At 38.9% G+C, this 18,072-nt stretch overlaps 1 protein-coding gene across 2 annotated transcripts in view; it reads left to right on the top strand.

The window, feature by feature from the left end:
• RAPGEF4 (Rap guanine nucleotide exchange factor 4) overlaps window positions 1-18,072 on the top strand; it is a 147,960-nt gene that overhangs the window by 91,485 nt on the left and 38,403 nt on the right. Inside the window, exons 7-15 of one of the 2 annotated variants that reach the window (XM_053981813.1) lie at window positions 2,243-2,296; window positions 2,593-2,699; window positions 4,321-4,442; window positions 5,892-6,075; window positions 10,915-10,999; window positions 14,490-14,550; window positions 15,286-15,362; window positions 16,476-16,622; window positions 17,856-17,971. In XM_053981813.1, the coding sequence (XP_053837788.1) occupies window positions 2,243-2,296; window positions 2,593-2,699; window positions 4,321-4,442; window positions 5,892-6,075; window positions 10,915-10,999; window positions 14,490-14,550; window positions 15,286-15,362; window positions 16,476-16,622; window positions 17,856-17,971 (953 nt within the window). The remainder of the gene's footprint in view (window positions 1-2,242; window positions 2,297-2,592; window positions 2,700-4,320; window positions 4,443-5,891; window positions 6,076-10,914; window positions 11,000-14,489; window positions 14,551-15,285; window positions 15,363-16,475; window positions 16,623-17,855; window positions 17,972-18,072) is intronic. The other variant, XM_053981812.1, reaches the window with a different exon arrangement.

Genomic DNA, 18,072 nt, shown 5'->3' with positions numbered 1-18,072 from the left:
TGTATGTTTGATTAATAAGGTTTCTTTAAGTAACTGCCAGCTCCCATTAACTCCTTTTGCCTCACACTTGTTCCCCTATGACCCACTCCAGGAATATAGCTATCAGTATTCTGTTTTTATGGAAGCTTTTCTTCCTAGTCCATTGTGTCTGCTTTGATGCTCTTTCTTCCTTCTGTAAAGTTCTGACACTGGATCATTTCACAATCACCTTCACCCAAGTTATGTTCTATCTTTGCAGCTGATCCTTCTGTATTGGTCAGGATGTAGGTGAACAAGCCTTCCTGCTGCTTTCTGGAGATTCTTGTGCTGTGTCTTAGCTTTCACCTTTTTGGGTTGAATCAGATTTCTTCCAAATGCTGTCTTATATTCTGTTTTGATTAGGTTGGGAGATTTATTAAAAAATCTTCATCCATGTTCAATTTTTCACCTATTAGTTTATGCATTTTTGTTAAACCTTAATTGACACTCCAAAAAACAAAAATGTGCATTTGTTTTTGCTAGTCTGTTGCTCTAAAAGTCTCCTATATTTTTGTATTACACATTTTATCTCTCCTCTAAGTATATTCCTAACTAGAATTAAAATCTGGAAGTCAGATTGAGGATATTATACCTGTTTGAGATTGTTATTCAATGTTTTTGTTTTCATTAGAGGAATCTTTGAAAAGATTTTTGCTATTCTTTGCCTGTGTTAACTGCAAATATAGACTGTCTAGAGCAGATTTCACACAGTTCCAGAAACCAAGAAATATTGAGGGATGTGCTACTGCTCTTCTGGCTGGACAGAAATATTTGGAACTCAAATGAGTTTATGAAAAATTGTTGACTTACTAATAGAGAAAAATCAGAAATCCCATTTTAATTGTATTGATATGCCTTTTCAGAGACTTCTTGTAAGGTATGACTAGAAACAAGAACTTTGTATTGGTTTCCATATACAGGCCTCTATGTTAAGATTATTGATTTCTGTCATATGCTTCCCTCATTTTCCCCTTCCCACCATAGTTTCCTGGTGCATTTTTAGCTCTTAGCCCTGTTTGATAACCGCAAGGACTTTGTCACATCATTAAAATCCCATGGGAGCTAATGGACAGATGCCCAGTTTAAGGAAAGCGGTACCTCAAGCCAGAAGTACATGGCGCATGTTTCACTGTACTTCTGCCCCGGCGCTCTTGGCTTTGCCATAGGGATGTTGGGGGACTGTGGCTGCCACGGGCCAAGGTGCCAAGTCTTGCCCTTGTGGGAGAGCTCTGCTCAGCCTGATCTGCTGTCAGCCAGCCCTGAGTGGCAGCCAAAGTCAGCCCTTGTGTCGAGTCTCCCGACATCGCAGACTCAAAGTGAATTTGGTCCATGCTGTTAACTACCAGGCCCAACAAGCCAAAGGTCTTCCCATCATTCTGAGGTGGCTGCTGACATTTGGTCTTGTTCTCCTTTGTCTCCATTTCTGCTGTCCTTTAACCTTTGCTTTCCTTTTCGCTCTGTGTTGTGCCACGTGCTCCCTGTCTCCCTCTTTCACCTGTTTGTTATGTGCCTGTTTTCCCATTTCTCTCATCCCCTTCTCTCCTTCTCCCCTGTAGAGCCGAGATGGTCTTTCCTTTCACTCTTCCCTTTGTAGAACCAAGCCACCTGCTTTGTTCTTTCCTTTTTTCTTCACCAGCCCCAGTCCTTGCCTGGGTCCCTGTGAGTGGCCTGCGTGCCTCTGCATTTCAGAGAGCGGCTATAAAAGGGTTGCCAGCTCAGCCTGGTGATAATTTAGAAAACACAGAGGAAGAAGAGCTCTATTCCATTCCTGTTTCTTGTGCTATGCTGTAAGGGAGAAAAGAGCTGAACAGAAAAAGGTGCTGAAGGAGGAGAGAATTTCTGTAGTGGGTGGCTGAGTGGCAAAGCAGATGCATGTGGGGGAATGCTGTTGTGTGGGGAGAAGAGGTAACTATGCCTGTGTATGCTCAGATGTGGTGTGGTGTTCAGCTATTGCCCTTTTCATTAGTACTCTTTACAAAGTTCAGCACAGATTTGTTATTCATCTTCACATATCATGTCACTGTTTTAATTTGCTGAGCCTCAACAACCAAGTTTGCCTTTAGGATGTGTTCAGAGGCTTTTTATATATTCCTATCTCCTGGGTAGCACTTGGAGTTTCACATTATTCTTTGTTATTACAGCTTTTTTGTTCATTCTTTTTACTTTAGTCTTTATTTTTCTGGTCAACCTTAAAAAAATTATTTAATTTCATTTTATTTTTCAGACACCTCTTATTGATCCTCACATCCCACATCATCCTACTAAAACCATTACTCAGGTAATAGAACATAGGTGTGCTGTAGAGCCAGGCCATTAGACAAATGGAAATAACTATTTCCAACAGTGTGATATGAATCAGCTGAAGTGATGCTTTCTGTTAGATGTGAGAAGTATGTGAAATTTAAAATCCCAAATATATACTACATTGCTCTGCAAAAGTAAGCCTCTGTGCTAGAGGACTTTTAATTAAGGAAAAAGAGCATTTGTGGTTTTTTTTGCAGAGAGCAGTACAGAGATTCGAGAAAGTTTAAAATCTGTGTCTCTTGGTCTTTCTTTTTCTCCATGATCACCAAGGTTCCTTCAGAAAAGATCCTTAGAGCTGGAAAGATTTTGCGAAATACAATTCTGTCCCGAGCTCCTCACATGATAAGAGATCGTAAATACCATCTGAAGACTTACAGGTGTGTGAGCTGATTGTATAGAGGTCTCTGAATTTTTATGCCTGCCATTCTCTGATTTGTCATGTATGCCTTACCATACTTGCAGGTCTCAAAAGGTTTGAAATTATTCTGTGATGCTATTTGAGTTGGATGTTATGCAGTCTTTAATGTGCCTGGGAAATCCTTTCTGAAGTAATTTGACTGGAAATTGAGTCCATGATTGTGAACAGAGCATTCACATACAAACACTCTTCCAAAGCATAGTTAATAGCATAGTTAGCTGGAATATTCTGTGTAGTACCAAGTTAAAATGAAGATTCTGTTCTCTTTGTATATCAGTAAGAGATAATAGAAAAGTTCATTATTATGTTCCTGTACTGATTGCTACAGCAGTCTTGCTCACTCTGGCATTCTGGAAATTCACCTGGTGAGAAACATTCCTGATGCAGATTTGCTGCTCTATTTAATTTTTTTTTTTTCAGTGTATTGCCAGGCTCTCTTATCTTCCTGCTGGTGGCAGCACAGTCTTGCTGAAGTGGGATAACAATGGCACTTGTAGAATAGAAATCTGCCTGCAAGATGTCAGGATCTACCTTCTATTGGCTTAAGAAACAATCAGTTTGTTTTAGTGTCTAGTGTTTAAATCAAATACCTAGTACAATATTCAGAGTCTTTTTAAGTAAAAAATATTTTTAAATCTCTGAGTTTGTCTTTTTCTAAATAGTAAATCAATATGTTGCTGATCTTCATTTGAAATAAATGCATTGATTTCCCATATTTCAGCCCAAAACGTATTTATTATACAAAGGTATTTGGTGCTTGTGAGTTGATTCAAGAATATGTCACAAAATGAAATTGCTGATTGGTCTAGAAGAACAAAAGAGCATATATGATAAATGAAGAGCAGTGCTGGTCCAAAGAACTGCACCACTTTCTCTTACACAGAGCAGGGAAAACTCTTACTGTTCTGCTGAGCTAGGGAGTATAACAATAAAGAATTTTACTAAGTGGCCATGTGGCTTTTTGCTTTTTTAACCCTTTTTGGGTGTTCTCCAGAACTTGAGACCTGCTGTCGTCTGCCTCTGGGTCAGTCAGAAGGTGCAAGGTTGCCAAGAGCTCACATGAGAGAGCCTCAGGAACGCTGTACCAAAACCAGTGTCTCCAAATACAGTGTGACAGAAGTTTGGTTACAAATGCAGGAACACCCTCATAGCACTCACTCTTCCTGTGGAGGCTGCATTGGCATAACTTTTACAGTATTAAATTTTTGTTTTCATGCAAGATTCTGAAAAGCATGAGGCTTTTGGTATCCCATGGTATATAGAGGTTTCTTTTGAAAACTGCGTTGGAGGTTGTTGCACTGGTGCTATAGGTTTGTACCAGGTGTCACAGGCTCCATTAGATCCTCAGAACTCTGCATTTCCCAAAACGCTTGTTTTGCTAAGGTGATCCTCTCAAAACTGGACACCTTCACTGGTATTTCAAGCATGTGCATGTAGATGGTGACATGGGGTTGGTTTTCTGCAGGGAGATTTAACTAAGTCTATAGAGAGTTTGATATCTCTGTTGTTGGCTGTCACTGCGTGCAGTCTCTCTCTTAGCTAGTTTCCTTTTTATTCCTGTCTGTTTATCTGTCCTTCAGGCAATGCTGTGTGGGGACAGAACTAGTTGACTGGATGATGCAACAAAGTCCTTGTGTCCATTTACGAACCCAGGCTGTTGGCATGTGGCAAGTACTGCTGGAAGAAGGTGTTCTTAACCATGGTAAGATAAAGAAAATCAGAATCTTGACTAAAATATGGACAGTGTGTGACATCAACACCTCCGTAGTTCTTTTTCATGCAAAAGAAAGGGATCATGAGCCTAAAAAAAATGCCACAGAGCAGCCTGTTCATTCATAAGTGCAAGAGCAACACTCAGGCAGTATTATTTGAATCTTGCTGCCAGTATGCTTTTTTAACTTACAACCATATTGCATCATAAATGAACAATTTATAATGATAGCTCTAATTATACTTAGGAGTACACTGGCTTGTGCTTATATTGTTAGAACGGGGTAGCACTCGGGCCAAAACTAAGGGATGTATTACCATACATAAAACTAACTTTCATCAGAGATTTGCAGTATTTAGAAGTGAATGTGGCTATTTGTGTTTGCTCAGATCCATCATTTTGGAATTATTTCCATTGGTTTTGGAGGGGTTCCCAAATTCAGCACACCAGATATTCCAGTGCAGAAATCTGGGATTTTATGTTAGCTTTCTGATTGCATTTTATATTGACTTTCAGTTTCCATTTGACAGGATATTGTAAGTAACAGGATATTACAGCCCTCAAAAGGGTAGGTTTCTAAAGCAATATTCATATTTGAAGCTTTGCACGTACATTTTTATTAAATGTAGAAGAGCAGCTCTACTACAGTAAACTTGCATTTATTGTCTGTTGTGCTTCCCATATGCCAGGGAGAGATTTCCATACTGGGAAGGCAGGTTGTTTCCACTGCTGCCTTACCCTAAGGACTCTAACTTGAACTCCTGCCATATATTCCCTTGAACTCTCCAGGGCAAGCTATTGCAAGCTGCATCACAGTATCCAACTCAACACATCACTCTGACTTGCTTGGAAGACCAAGGGTTTGTCCTTTGCAATATCATAGTGTTACTTTAGAGGTCTTCTCTTGGCAGTTCTTCCATTAAATTATTCCACCAGGACACAGGTCAATGAACTTGCCCCTGGTGTTATACCTTGATGATACACATTTCTGCTTCATCACAAGGATTTTAGTTGCTTTTGCTACCTTTTTTCAGCTTGTCTAAACATGTATAGCAAAGTGTTTGTGCTAGAGAATACCTCTTAGAAATTCACAGTATAACCATTTTCCCCAGTGTAGTTTGTTTGATTAAATGAAATAGTTTGAAACAATAAGAAAACAGAACTAATAAAGAAAACATACATGTGTATACATGTATTTATACACACCCACAACACACTTATATGGAAGCCTTTTGGAAACTATTTGTAGTACACAATTGTGTATCCTTCAAGCTACATAACCTGGACATACATGAGAAATAGTTTCATGCTCTTACAGTTTTTCTGTAGCTTTCTTTCCCTTCTTAAATAATCTATCTGTAACAAACATGATACTACACAGATTTCTACAAGGTTTGCTTTGTTGAGGAGCATTCAGTAGATGTGTTATGTTGTTTTCAGTGGACCAGGAACACCACTTTCAAGACAAATACTTATTTTATCGATTTTTGGATGATGAGCGTGAAGATGCCCCTTTGCCAACTGAGGAGGAGAAAAAGGAGTGTGATGAGGAGCTACAGGATACTATGCTGCTTCTCTCTCAGATTGGGCCAGATGCTCATATGAGGATGATTCTCAGGAAACCGTAAGCAGAATAATGAGTTAATATTATGGGTCTTCCTTGTACATGGAAACAAGAGAAACCTGTGTTGATTTACAGCCTTTTTTCAGCCAGCTTTGTAGTGACTTCAAAGCCAGTATTAACTCTGTTTGACCCTCCATTGAAGGCAAGCATTAAGCAGGTAGGGTTTAGTGGCCATGGCAGGCATGTTTTACTGCTAATTAAATGCACTGAGAATAAGGAATAACTTCAACTCACCTTCACTGAAGATTTACTTGTAAGGGGCCATTCAAGACAGGCAAGTTCACAGGGCTGGATCCTGCTACCTTGAGGCCATTGGCGAAGTTTGTCTTTGCTATGGGAGAGGAGTGGACCCTGCTTATAGTGTGAGAACGTTTTTCATAGCAAAAGATTTTTGAATCACATAACCCAAGTGCTTGTTCCTGTTCTGTTTCCATCTGTATCCTTTCCAGGCTCCATTCCTGTTTAGATCACAAGCTCATTTCAACAGCACTTTTACAAAACTTGCTAAAAAGCATTGAATTTCCAAAAGTACCATCAAACACTTGTGCTTATAAAAACATGAAACACTACCATGCAGCAATAGTTTTGAAGTATACATTCTATTTCTTATCCTTATTAGAGACCTAGTCAACACAACCAAAGGCGCACTTGCTCCCTGTCACACAAAATACATGGAAAGCCAGGTGAGAGCAGGGTGTTTCCATACACCCTTAGGGAGTCATGGAATTGAGATCTTGTTTCCTCACAGACATGTCCTGTGCCTTTTCCACTGAGGAGCAAAAGTGACCTTTTGCACCGCTCAGCAGACACCAGTCATTGGAGTGTGAGCAATGCTGTGTGTGCTGGGACCCTGCTTCTCTGCACTTCCTCCTTTGCCTCAGGCCGACTGAGCAGGTCATCTCTTGGAGAATTTCCTGTTAGGTTATCGTGCGTTTTGGCTACCTATTACATTTGCTTTCTGTCATGACTTCCAGAACAGAAAGTGTAGGTTTACGCTAGCAGGATAAATATTGATTGTCATCTGGGCTTCTTACAGAGAGCTGAAAGGATGCTGTGGAAAGTACTGCTCTTCTCTCTGTGTTGTCACTTGCACAGCATCACCTGAAAGAATACTAATAGGAGATTTTTCATGGAATATAGTGAGGAGAAAGAGGTTTTCTCAAGACTGATATTCATCTGACATCTTTCCCTATCCCTGAAAGTGTTTATTTTTGCAGCCCTTTGCTCACTGAAGTAACCTTGTACTGCCAAGTACCATATTAACTACTGTTCTAGAATTCAGTTTACATACGTAATGATTTTGTTAGTTGAAAATCCTCTCTGGGCTGAGCTGTAGCAAAGCTGTTAAAATCCTTATGAATCCTCAGAGTCCTGCTAGTTTTGACTAGACGCTGTTACAGCTGCCAAAAGTTCAAAGGAATTGTCAAGGCTTCAGAGATGCTGACTCTAGCTGACCTGAGCAGGACCCACAATTTTCAAACCAACACAGCTGCATTTTATAACAGTAACCATTTCCAGAGAGGTTGCAGAACTCAGATAATTACCCTGAAAGAAATAAGACAATATTCTTTGATGAGAAGATTACTTTGAGAATTTGATTGTATAATGAAGCTGTTGCTTTGAAAGGTACTTTCTATTGTTCGAAATCTAAAATCTCTAACAAAAAGTGTCACTTGTTTTGACAGCCAACTTAAAAAATTCTCTGTTTATTACATTAACTGCAGCATTTTAACTGTCAAACTATGAAAGAATGTTCTATAGTTTAAAAAACAGAATAGAGCTCAGGGAAATTTTTGGCAGGCTCTTGTTGCTATTGTGGTTTTTTTTCCTTTGGAAACACATATACTGAATGTGAAAATAGCTTTTTGTGAAGTAGCAAACACAGCTCTCTGCTCCTTATAATGGCTGGAGCACAGGTGCAGACCTTGCTCAAGTCCCTGTAAAAATTACTGTAGAATTAATACAGCTCCTCCTTAAATGCTTCCCCCCTTCAGTATGAAAATATGTCCTGATGGTAAACCCTAATTTAATAGGATTCTATAATACAAAGCTAAACACAATAATAACAGGAGTCTTTAAAGGAAGAATTGTATTCATCCAACAACAGTATTTAGCTCAGATAATGTTATGGATTACATTCTTTTTTTAATGCCCTAGCCTGAAGTAAGTTAGCAGTGTGACTGAAATAATAAATCTGTGTTATATGTTCTTGGTGGCTTCACTTAGCACATTTTTTTCTTAGTAGAGAGCATTTGACACTTAATCACAATGTTATGGGGTCTCTGATCTTTTCCCTTGGTCTTATTATCTGAGAATTTTCTCGTTAGTTGTACAATAAAAATAATCAATTATACTGCTTGGACATATATGGCTTATCAATGGCAAAGTACTATGTTATTGTCAGCATCCTAGTCACAGAGAAGCTCGATGTCTCTGACCTTGGTAAATTCTCCAAGCGCTGAACAGTTTTTATTGATCACTTAATATCACCTGAGTTCTGTCCATTAATGTGTACCCTCGTTCCCTACCTATTCCATTTATTATCCGCTCTATAACCAGCTATTGCTGGTAGAATGTGTCCCCTGCAGAAACTAGGTCTTTACACAGCAGGATCCTACAAATCAACATCAGTGGGTCACCACACAGGTTTTAAAGACACAGTGATGCCTAATATCTCTCCACGTGACATCTGCAGGAGCAGAAGTAAAGACTAGGTACAAATATCTGCTACAGATTTCAGTCCTTCCAATGTGCTAGCATAGGAAGCAAATGGACATGCTGAAGGAAGAGTGTATCCCTTTGTTTTTATGACAAAGATCTGATACAGTAAGACATTATCCTTTTATCTTTTGATTTAATGTAGAAATATTTTAATTTGTTACACTATATTTTCCGAGACATACTCGTTTTGCAAGCATGTAATAAAATTAAAGTTGCTACTTCCCTATTATTTGTTAAAATCCTTACTTTTTGTTTGCTAGCTAGTACTGTCTTAGTTTTATGCTGTACTTAATTAAGCTGCCCTGCATAAATCACTAGGAGTCTCAGCCTTGTAATTTCAAGCCAGATTCAGAAACAGAGTATTTTGAGTCACTAGAGGGCATAGCAGCACCAAACCAATTTCTGGTTTTCCCTTAACAGTTTATTTGATTCTATGTGAGAAAAGAGTAACTGGTTTTCAGTCTAAATGTGTCTTTAATCTGGGCAATAATAAATGCATGTCATTGTTAAGTGAAGAACAGAAGAAAAATAAAGCTTACTTAGCAGAGATGTCAGTTGTCCTTATGTTTTCTGTGACTTCTTCAGTGCTTCTTTCATCCAGAAGTCTCATCCAGCTACTTTTGTAAAAAGATACAGTATAACTCCAGAGTAACAGAGCTGGGTACTCCCTGTATCTCACACAAGATGTAGACAGACTGCTGGATCAGGAGGTGACTAGGCAGAAAATCTGTAGAGCACAGTATTTCTTCATATGGCTTTCCTGATCCTCTAGGTGTTAGTCTCCTGTAATACTGACATTTTAGGAGGAAAACTTCTATCAGAAAGGCTCATTGTAGATTTTCTTTTAGGGCTGTCCAAGGATTCAATTGTGCTGTTAATTCTTTTGACACCACACATTGCAGACAGTAGGGTTTAGAACTGTGCTTGTTGTAACAGTGGAGCATGTAAACCTTCTCATTTGGAACTCCTGCCCTCAGACTGGGCTTCTGTATCCCATTTCCTCGCATCTTAAATTTATCCTCTCCCTTATGTGTTCGTTGCTCTTTTCTTTTGTTCTTGGCCCATTGAATTAATTACTTGTAATCTGCTTTTCACAAATCTAAACCATATTGTTTGGAAGGACTTAGTCCTATAAAAGTACCTTGAAATAATGCTTTAAAGGAAGTTTTTTTTCCTGTGTGTGTCCGTATGTCACTCCAGTGTGCTGTCTGAAATTATATGACAGGAGAATTTGTTCTTTTAGAAAATAATGTTATATTAGATAGTGTAACTGAAGAGAATCTTGTGAGTGGAAAAAAGATTGGGAGTCACTCTCAAGCTCCCACAACTCCTCTTGTGTGCTGTTTAGTAGATCCTCCAAAGCATCTCTGACACGCTGCAGTGCCCACAGTAGTTGTGTCCTTCTTTAGCAATCAGAAACTTTGGGTAGGTTACAGAAATGCAATTATTTCAGCCACAGTGTGAGCCTCCCTACTACTCCTTGTGCTAGAGAAGAATTATTCCTTCATCAATGCATGCTTCTTAGTAGTGGCAGCTTCTTGTATTTTTCAGTGAGAGAAGCTGAAACTACTGAGTGGTTCTTATTTACCTTTGTGGCTAAACAGCAACACTCAGCATTAACTGTAGAGCAGTTGTTAACTGTCCTCCAAGATGCGCTGCTGCATCTCCAATTTGTTCAGCAGAAGTTCACACACTCCTTTACAACCCACTACAACTGTGTTTGCTACAACTAATTAGTACTGCATCTGAAAAATAGTGCATGCCCTATGCTCAGGTGTCCTTTTGAAAGGTACAAATCTTTATGTACAATTTCTGATTTATGTGACCATTTTATACATATATAGACCACTTGATTTAATCAGAAAAGCTGCCTAATCAGAACCTCTCTAAGGTGGTTGCCATGGCTGCTGCTCAGTGTCATTCAGGTAGCATTCACAAAGCTTCCATCTTTTGTGTGTTTCAGTCCTCCAACCAGAAACATCATTCAGTCCCTCTTTAGAGAGGATGTACACTTCACTAGACAGTTCAGCAGCATTTTGTGTTGTTCTGTCCTTCTCTGAAGTATTTATTTTGGGCATTTATTGCATTTAGTTATCCCTTTTTATCTTCTCTCTATAGCCCTGGCCAGAGAACTGTAGATGACTTAGAATTTATATATGAAGAACTTCTCCACATTAAGGCCTTATCTCACCTTTCTACTACAGTAAGTAATTTTAAAAAATATAACTCATCACCAAAAGGGAGGCTCAATTTTTACTTCTGTTTTTATTAACTTCTAATTAAAGTTAGAGAGCCTGTAACCATTTTCATTTATACTTCCCATGCAAAGAATTTATTCCATCTGTGAGAATCACTGAAGCACTGTGCAGGTGTAGGTTGTCTATTTCATATCAGATATAATTCTCTCCAAGTATTTCTGCACAGCCCTGTTCTCCCTCACTTGGCACGGGTGCCACTGTCTGGGTCTCTGTTCATGTGTAAATGAAAGTACTGGTACTACTGAATTTTGTAGAATTGATTTCTTTAAGGAGTCTTGTCTTGAACCAGTCAGGAGGAGGAATAACACTGTGAAGAAAGGTGCACTGTGCAGGGCTTGCTGGTTGGAGTTTGGTCATTGAGTGAAAGAAAGCTCATCAGACACTTTCTCCCTGAAGTGGTCAAGAACAGCACAGAGAACAAGATAAATGGAATGGACAGGAGAGTGCATCTGTTTTAAGTCTCACCATACACTGTGCAGACAACTGGAACAAGCTAAATAGCACTTTACTTGGTAACAATAAGATGTGGATGCTTTCAGAAAAAGGAAACCAGTCAGAAAATAGATCCATATTTGACAATACTTTCTTCAGAATCTCTTGTTATTTTCAGTCATTCTCAGTTAGCTTGGCCAGATGCAGCTAATTATGAAACTGCATTACAGAAAGATAGTACTCCATGCAAACATAAAAAAAACTGAACTGTGTTTTTTAAAAGAAAATAGACATTCGGAGTTGATATCTGAATTACATTGGTGTTAAGGAAATTTCCCAGTTTGACCATTTGTGAGACTCTGGCAGTCACACTCCCAACACCAGAGACTGTCACTGCTGCGGCTGGAGCCCCTTCACAGGGGACAGCTCCAGTGACCTGGCGGGTCCAGCTGGACTCCTGCACATCCCCCATTCACACAGCCAGACCAGGTTTCCTCACTGCTTCCACCCCAGGTTTCCCATAGCAGAGCCTTGTATGTCTTGCTCCAGAAAGCAATTTATTCACAGTGTAGTGACACACAAACAACTCAAGCTGGTGCCTCCAAGGAGGGATCCCCGATAAAGGAACCCTTGGACTTTTATCCCCTCACCATCCAAGCATTCGCAAGTCTCACCCTTCTTGCCATGTCCTGTGCTTCTGGTGTGTCTCCCAGTGTCTTTTCACCTGGCTGGTGCCACTTGTGCAGTTTGCCATGACAAAGGTTGGCAGTCCATGGCCTCTTGTCTGTCTGGGCTCCCACACAGAGCGCAGTCTGCAGACAAACTGCACCTTGCAAACCAAGGTACCTGCAGAGTTACCTGCACTAGTATTCCTCAATGTGGGAACAGACATCCAAAAGCCTTAAAAATTCCTGGAATGTAGAGAAAAGAGTAATTAAAGAAAGACCACTGTAAGATCCAGAAATGATCCTTTGAATGTTAAACAAAAGAAACTACCCAGGATAGATATTGAGACGGAGTGAAGAAAATTCTCCATGCTGCGGACATAACCCAGAACAAAATATTTGAAACACAGAATATTTTCAGCTCAGAAGAAAATCAGACTTGAGGTCATATACCACAGCAAGTACCATATGGAACAAGTATGGCAAGTGATACAAACTGCAAAAAATATGTGGCATTTTGAAGTTTAGATGATTCCATGGTTTTAGTAAGAATCAGGAAATGCCAGCTTATTATGTGCATCATGAACTAAAGCAGAAGACAGAAATTAAGACTAGCTTAGAGGAAATCTTCAGAGGAACAACAGACAGTATCGCTTCTATGAACCAGAAGATTAATGACCAATCAACTTGAAAGGAAATGGAATGTTTGATTTATTTTAAGTTAAGGCATAATTCCTAAAGTAATAAGTTTTGTTGATATGCCACAAGCAGTAGAAAGTAAAATCGATAAAACTCAAGTCTTATGGTGGTGAACTAATTCCTGATAGAGAAGCCTGTGAAGTTAATGTAAGAATGGAGAGCAATTATATAACACAGTGTTAAAAACAAGTCAAACCTTGGGCTTTATCAAGTGGATTCATTCACAGAAAAGGCCAATGACTGAATCAACTGAGAAGACATTTGAGGACATAAATGGATAGGAATGCTCTCTGCTATGTGCAGAACAGTGCTAATGGGATTGTATTTCCTGGCCTTATGAAAGTACCATTGCCTTTGAGCAGAAGTTATAAAGGAGTTTGGTGAGCTAAGTGTTACAGAAATTGCAGGCCTCTGAATGTGTTCACTGGTCAGTGCACTTTAAGAAACCCATCCAAGCACCTCTATTTATCTCTCTTTTTCTCCAGGCTCCAAAAAGGGAGTACTTCCCCTGATTGTCAGGAAGGAGTTCTAGGAGAGGTGGCTGATGTAGTATGTTTGTACTTGGTGCCTGAGCACCAGGGTTGGGTGGGTGCCTTTAAGTACATCAGTGCCCAAATTTTTCCACCCATTTTAGGAGAGGCAGCCATCAGATTCTCATTTGGATTGTGTCCAGAATTTGAGATGTCCTTCCCAACTCTTTCTTCATGGTCTAATTTTCTTTTTTTTAAATTTAAACAAATGAGACAGTGGTGTGAAAATACTACTAGTAAATAGATGTTGAAGCCTGCTAAATCTGTATTTAGCATGGTTAAGTTACATGGTAGTACCTCTGAAAAATGGCTTGTCACCAGCTGACATTCTCCAAATAAATGAATCCTGCTGCTTGGAAATTGGCCTCTAAGTTCTTGGAGACTTGTGGTTGCATGAAGAGAAACATAAAACACAGAAGGACTCGGGATCATACAAGATTCCCAGTGCTGCTGCTATTTTGTGGCAGTAACACAGTGTTTACAGTGACAAAAAGCAGTTGTAAGCAGTGTCTCACTAGAGACAACTGCCCAGTCAGTCAGAGCTAATCACACCAAGGGCAAAACAAACCCAGCAAGGAGCTGGCTGACACCAAGGGCAGCATCACATTCTCCAGTTCTTGGAAGAGGTACTCAGCTGGATGCTTTGCCTGGGAAGCTGTCAGGCAGAGAGGGGACTCAGCAAGTCCAGATGGCTGAGCTTCACAGCTTGACACAGCGGAAGCACAGACTTACATCAGTCTGAACCAGATTCCTCAGGAGAGAACAGGAATAATTACTCCATGGAGTAATTGACGATCACTGGCTATCTTCTGTAGCAGGTTAACTATTACCATTTGAAGCTTCCTGTCTTGTTAATCATTTCACATGTGTGTGTACAAAGAAAGATGTGGAGACCCATATCTTAAAGATGCCCTTGTCTGAGCCATGTGGAGCCAGGAAATGTAGCTCTGTAAAGCCAATCAATAGGAATTAGGAGATCAAGTGAAGCAGACCAATAACTGATCAATGATGCAGAGGGAAGGAAAGTGCAACGGGGCTATATCATGTGACCTCATCACCAGGAGGAATGAGATACATATAATAACTATAATTTCTCTTTCTATTTTAAGGTAAAACGGGAATTAGCAGGTGTCCTCATTTTTGAGTCACATCCCAAAGCAGGAACAGTCTGTAAGTAAATGGAGTTCTGTCAGATCTCTTTCTCACCTGTGCTATGAATATTTAAATTCCTAATGTTTAAAATGACAAGAGCAAAACTTGGATGCATTCTTCAAACTTGATTGTCTCTTCATGTTTAAAACCTAGGGTAGTAAGTGTTAGCTTAGTTTGTTGCCAAATGCAGGGACAATACCAAAATTAGTTCTGTATCTGTGGTTGAGTGTATGTATCACTTACAATTTGGGTGTGTTTTTATCTAGAATTTTTAGTTTGACCAATCTCTATTTAAAATGTATTTTAATATAATCCTGTATAAAAAAAAATCTTCCTGCACAAAAGAAAGGATTTTAAATGGTAGATTACTCAGACGTATTAATACTGAGACATTTTAGCAAATGAATAGTAAATTCACGGTCACTAGAGAACTGGGTTAGAACATGGTGCTACTAGTGGGAGCCAACCTGTATGCTAATAAGTAATTGATAACCTTACATATTGATAAAGTAGTAGTTGGAACTGTCATAGAAAAGAAAAGCAACTTTCACATCAGTATAATAAAATAACTACTATATGGGTATGAATTGTTTTCCTAAATTCTGAAGGCAATTGCTTTTAAAATCATGCCCTTTCATAAGGCAGACATTTTTATGACTGTAGAGTTACCTTGAATTTTATTGGGTGAAGAATCTGGCCCTTTTATATTTTGAATAACTATATTCTAACCATAAAATCTTTTCTCTCTTGTAGTATTTAATCAGGGAGAAGAAGGTACTTCTTGGTACATTATCCTAAAGGGATCAGTAAACGTAGTCATTTATGGCAAGGTATTTTTTTCAGAAGCTATTTTATATGATTGTTATTATTGAAATTGTAAGAGTAAACTTTGAAGGAATGCAGTTTAATTTAGAGCAAAATTGTTTTGTCTGACAAAACAAATAGATTGTAATTTTATTAAGAAATGATCCAGTGGTTTCACTGATTATACTTCCAGTACATTACTCTATAATTTTGGGATATATTACACAGTTTCTGACTATAATCCATCAGAGTTCCGTCAGTATCTTTAGGACAAAGTAATTTACTGGAATTTGGTGGATTGCCAGGCTTCTCTCTCATGGGGGTTTTGCCCCATCCCTTTACTACCATGTTGTCATGCATTTGGATGACTAACTGTTCTCATGCATGTCTGACAAAAGTACTGTTTTGTGACTGGTGGTTCTCAGGGTGGATGAAGCTCTTCCAAATTTATGCCAGCTATTAATTTTAGTTAAGCCATAGACTAGAAAGCATCTTTATTAAATTTCCTGTTTATGAGAGAGATTTTTCAAGACAAAAAAGGAGATCTTGGTGCACAGGAATCCCTTGAGTTTTTAAAAACCCTACTTCTCATTGATTTCTCATTCAGTGACCCGACAATCCTCCATTTGAAAACAAAGCATTTCACCAAAATCCAGCACAAGGGCCCTAGTGCTAAGTCTGTTCCTAAGTAACACATATTTAGCCATGTTTTTTACATCACTGGGTGGGCCAGATCCTCTCTTACCGTGAATTGGAGGAAACAGAGCGCTGCTGATGTGCAACAGCTGGAGATGTGTTGTTCTGTGTTACTTCTGCAAACCTGATTTTATTTTTTAGGGTGTCTGTAAATAAAAAACAAAATAGTCGACAACTTTCAGCCTTCAGCAGGCTGAGAAGAGTCCTTCAAGCTGAATGCAATTTCAGAGAACAAGCTGATTCTTTTCTGTTCTTGCCTCTCTTTAGTAATAGTAATAACCAGCTATCAAGTATTGTTTCCTAGTCATTATTTTGGCTGTTGATTTCCTGCCAAATAGATTTATTTTGGTGTTTGATTGTGAAGTCCAGTGTTTGTACAAGGACTTTCAATAGAATCCAGAGTAATGATGGGTTTCTGCATGTAAATGTTTTGCTCTGTGCAGGGTGTGGTATGTACTCTACACGAAGGAGATGATTTTGGCAAGTTAGCACTTGTGAATGATGCTCCCAGAGCAGCATCCATTGTTCTGCGGGAGGACAACTGCCACTTCTTGAGAGTAGATAAGGAGGACTTCAACAGGATCCTTAGGGTAAGAGTGGGAAGGGCTGCCCTCAGTGTGATATCAGAACTTTTAAGTTTTTCTAGAGACTGTAATTTTTATGAATATAGTAATATTAATAAACTTGTTTGTAGTATGCCTAATTGTGGAACAGAGATGTGACAGTCTGGAAGGTCACATAAAGAATATGTTAATTACCTTTCCTCTTTCAGTTCCCAGCTCAGACATGAAAATATGAACAAATGGAATCTTTTGTCTCTCACATTCTATAAATCTAGCATTTGCCCTGCTCAGATTTTCCATATGCTGCTCAGGATTTCTTGGTGATACTCCATCCAAATATTGAAAAAACAAGATCACCTCTACTCCCACATAGATCAGTGTCAGATACATTAAATTCAAGAGTTTCAAGGCAGAATCTAGTGGCAAATGGCATAAGTTACAGATGTCTTTATCAGAGAACTCTAGAAAGATATTCCCAGACTAATTTTACAGTCATTAATTTTGGGGTAAATGTGTTCCAAAGTCCAATTGTAATTTTGTAAATTCAGGCTGTTTGTGGTCACTCATAGTAGAGGAAGTCAAAACTAGCATAAAACTGGTCCAGAAAGGGTACTCCACTAGAAAAATGACTTGTGGTTACTGTACAGGAGGGAATGAGGATCCCTTTGGGAGTAAGGCTGGGTTGGCTGTGGAGACTTAGAACTGATTAGGCTTTGGTCTATAATTCAAAGAAGATCCAAGTCCATGGTCTTACTAATTTTTACCTGTGTTTTTTGAATGCACACTATACTTAACTTTTTTCTTTTTCTACTCTGAGTGATCTGGTAGTAGAAAATGAACAGTTTACTGAGCTAAGACTTCCTATTCTTAAATGCTATTTTCTTTTTATTATTATTATTTTATTTTAAAGAAAAGTCAGATTGTAGAAAATAGTGTTTGTATATACGTGGGGATAAAGATTACATTATATATGGCAAGCTGTGGAGAGACTGTTTTCCAGCAAACTTTTTTTTAATTTGACATCTCCATAAAATGGAGATTTTTAATATAGTTCTTGCTCTAGTCTCTCCCACAGTTCTCTGCTTCTTGCCTCGGTGCCAGTGTTTCATTTTTGATTCTGCCTGTGAGGAAAACAGAATAAAGACAGATAAATACAGAGGGAAAGAACCAACACCAGTATCTTGTGTTTGAAAGTCATGCAGTTTGTTAGAGAAACTAATCAAGTGCAGTCACATTTATTGAAAGTAACTTGTCTTGCAGGATGTGGAAGCAAATACAGTAAGACTCAAAGAACATGACCAAGATGTCTTGGTGTTGGAGAAGATCCCAGCAGGAAACAGAATTTCTAATCAAGGAAATTCACAGCCGCAGCACAAGTATGTTTTCATTCAGTAGTGCAAATGTCAGACAATTATTAACCTTTTAACATGGTACTATTATCCAAACAATAGCTTATTCCCTTTCGGTGGAAGACTGC

Source organism: Vidua macroura, chromosome 7 (assembly GCF_024509145.1).
Source record: "Vidua macroura isolate BioBank_ID:100142 chromosome 7, ASM2450914v1, whole genome shotgun sequence".
Taxonomy (NCBI): Eukaryota; Metazoa; Chordata; class Aves; order Passeriformes; family Viduidae; genus Vidua; species Vidua macroura.
Note: the sequence above shows the minus strand (reverse complement) of the source record. Positions and strands in the feature narration are given on the sequence as shown.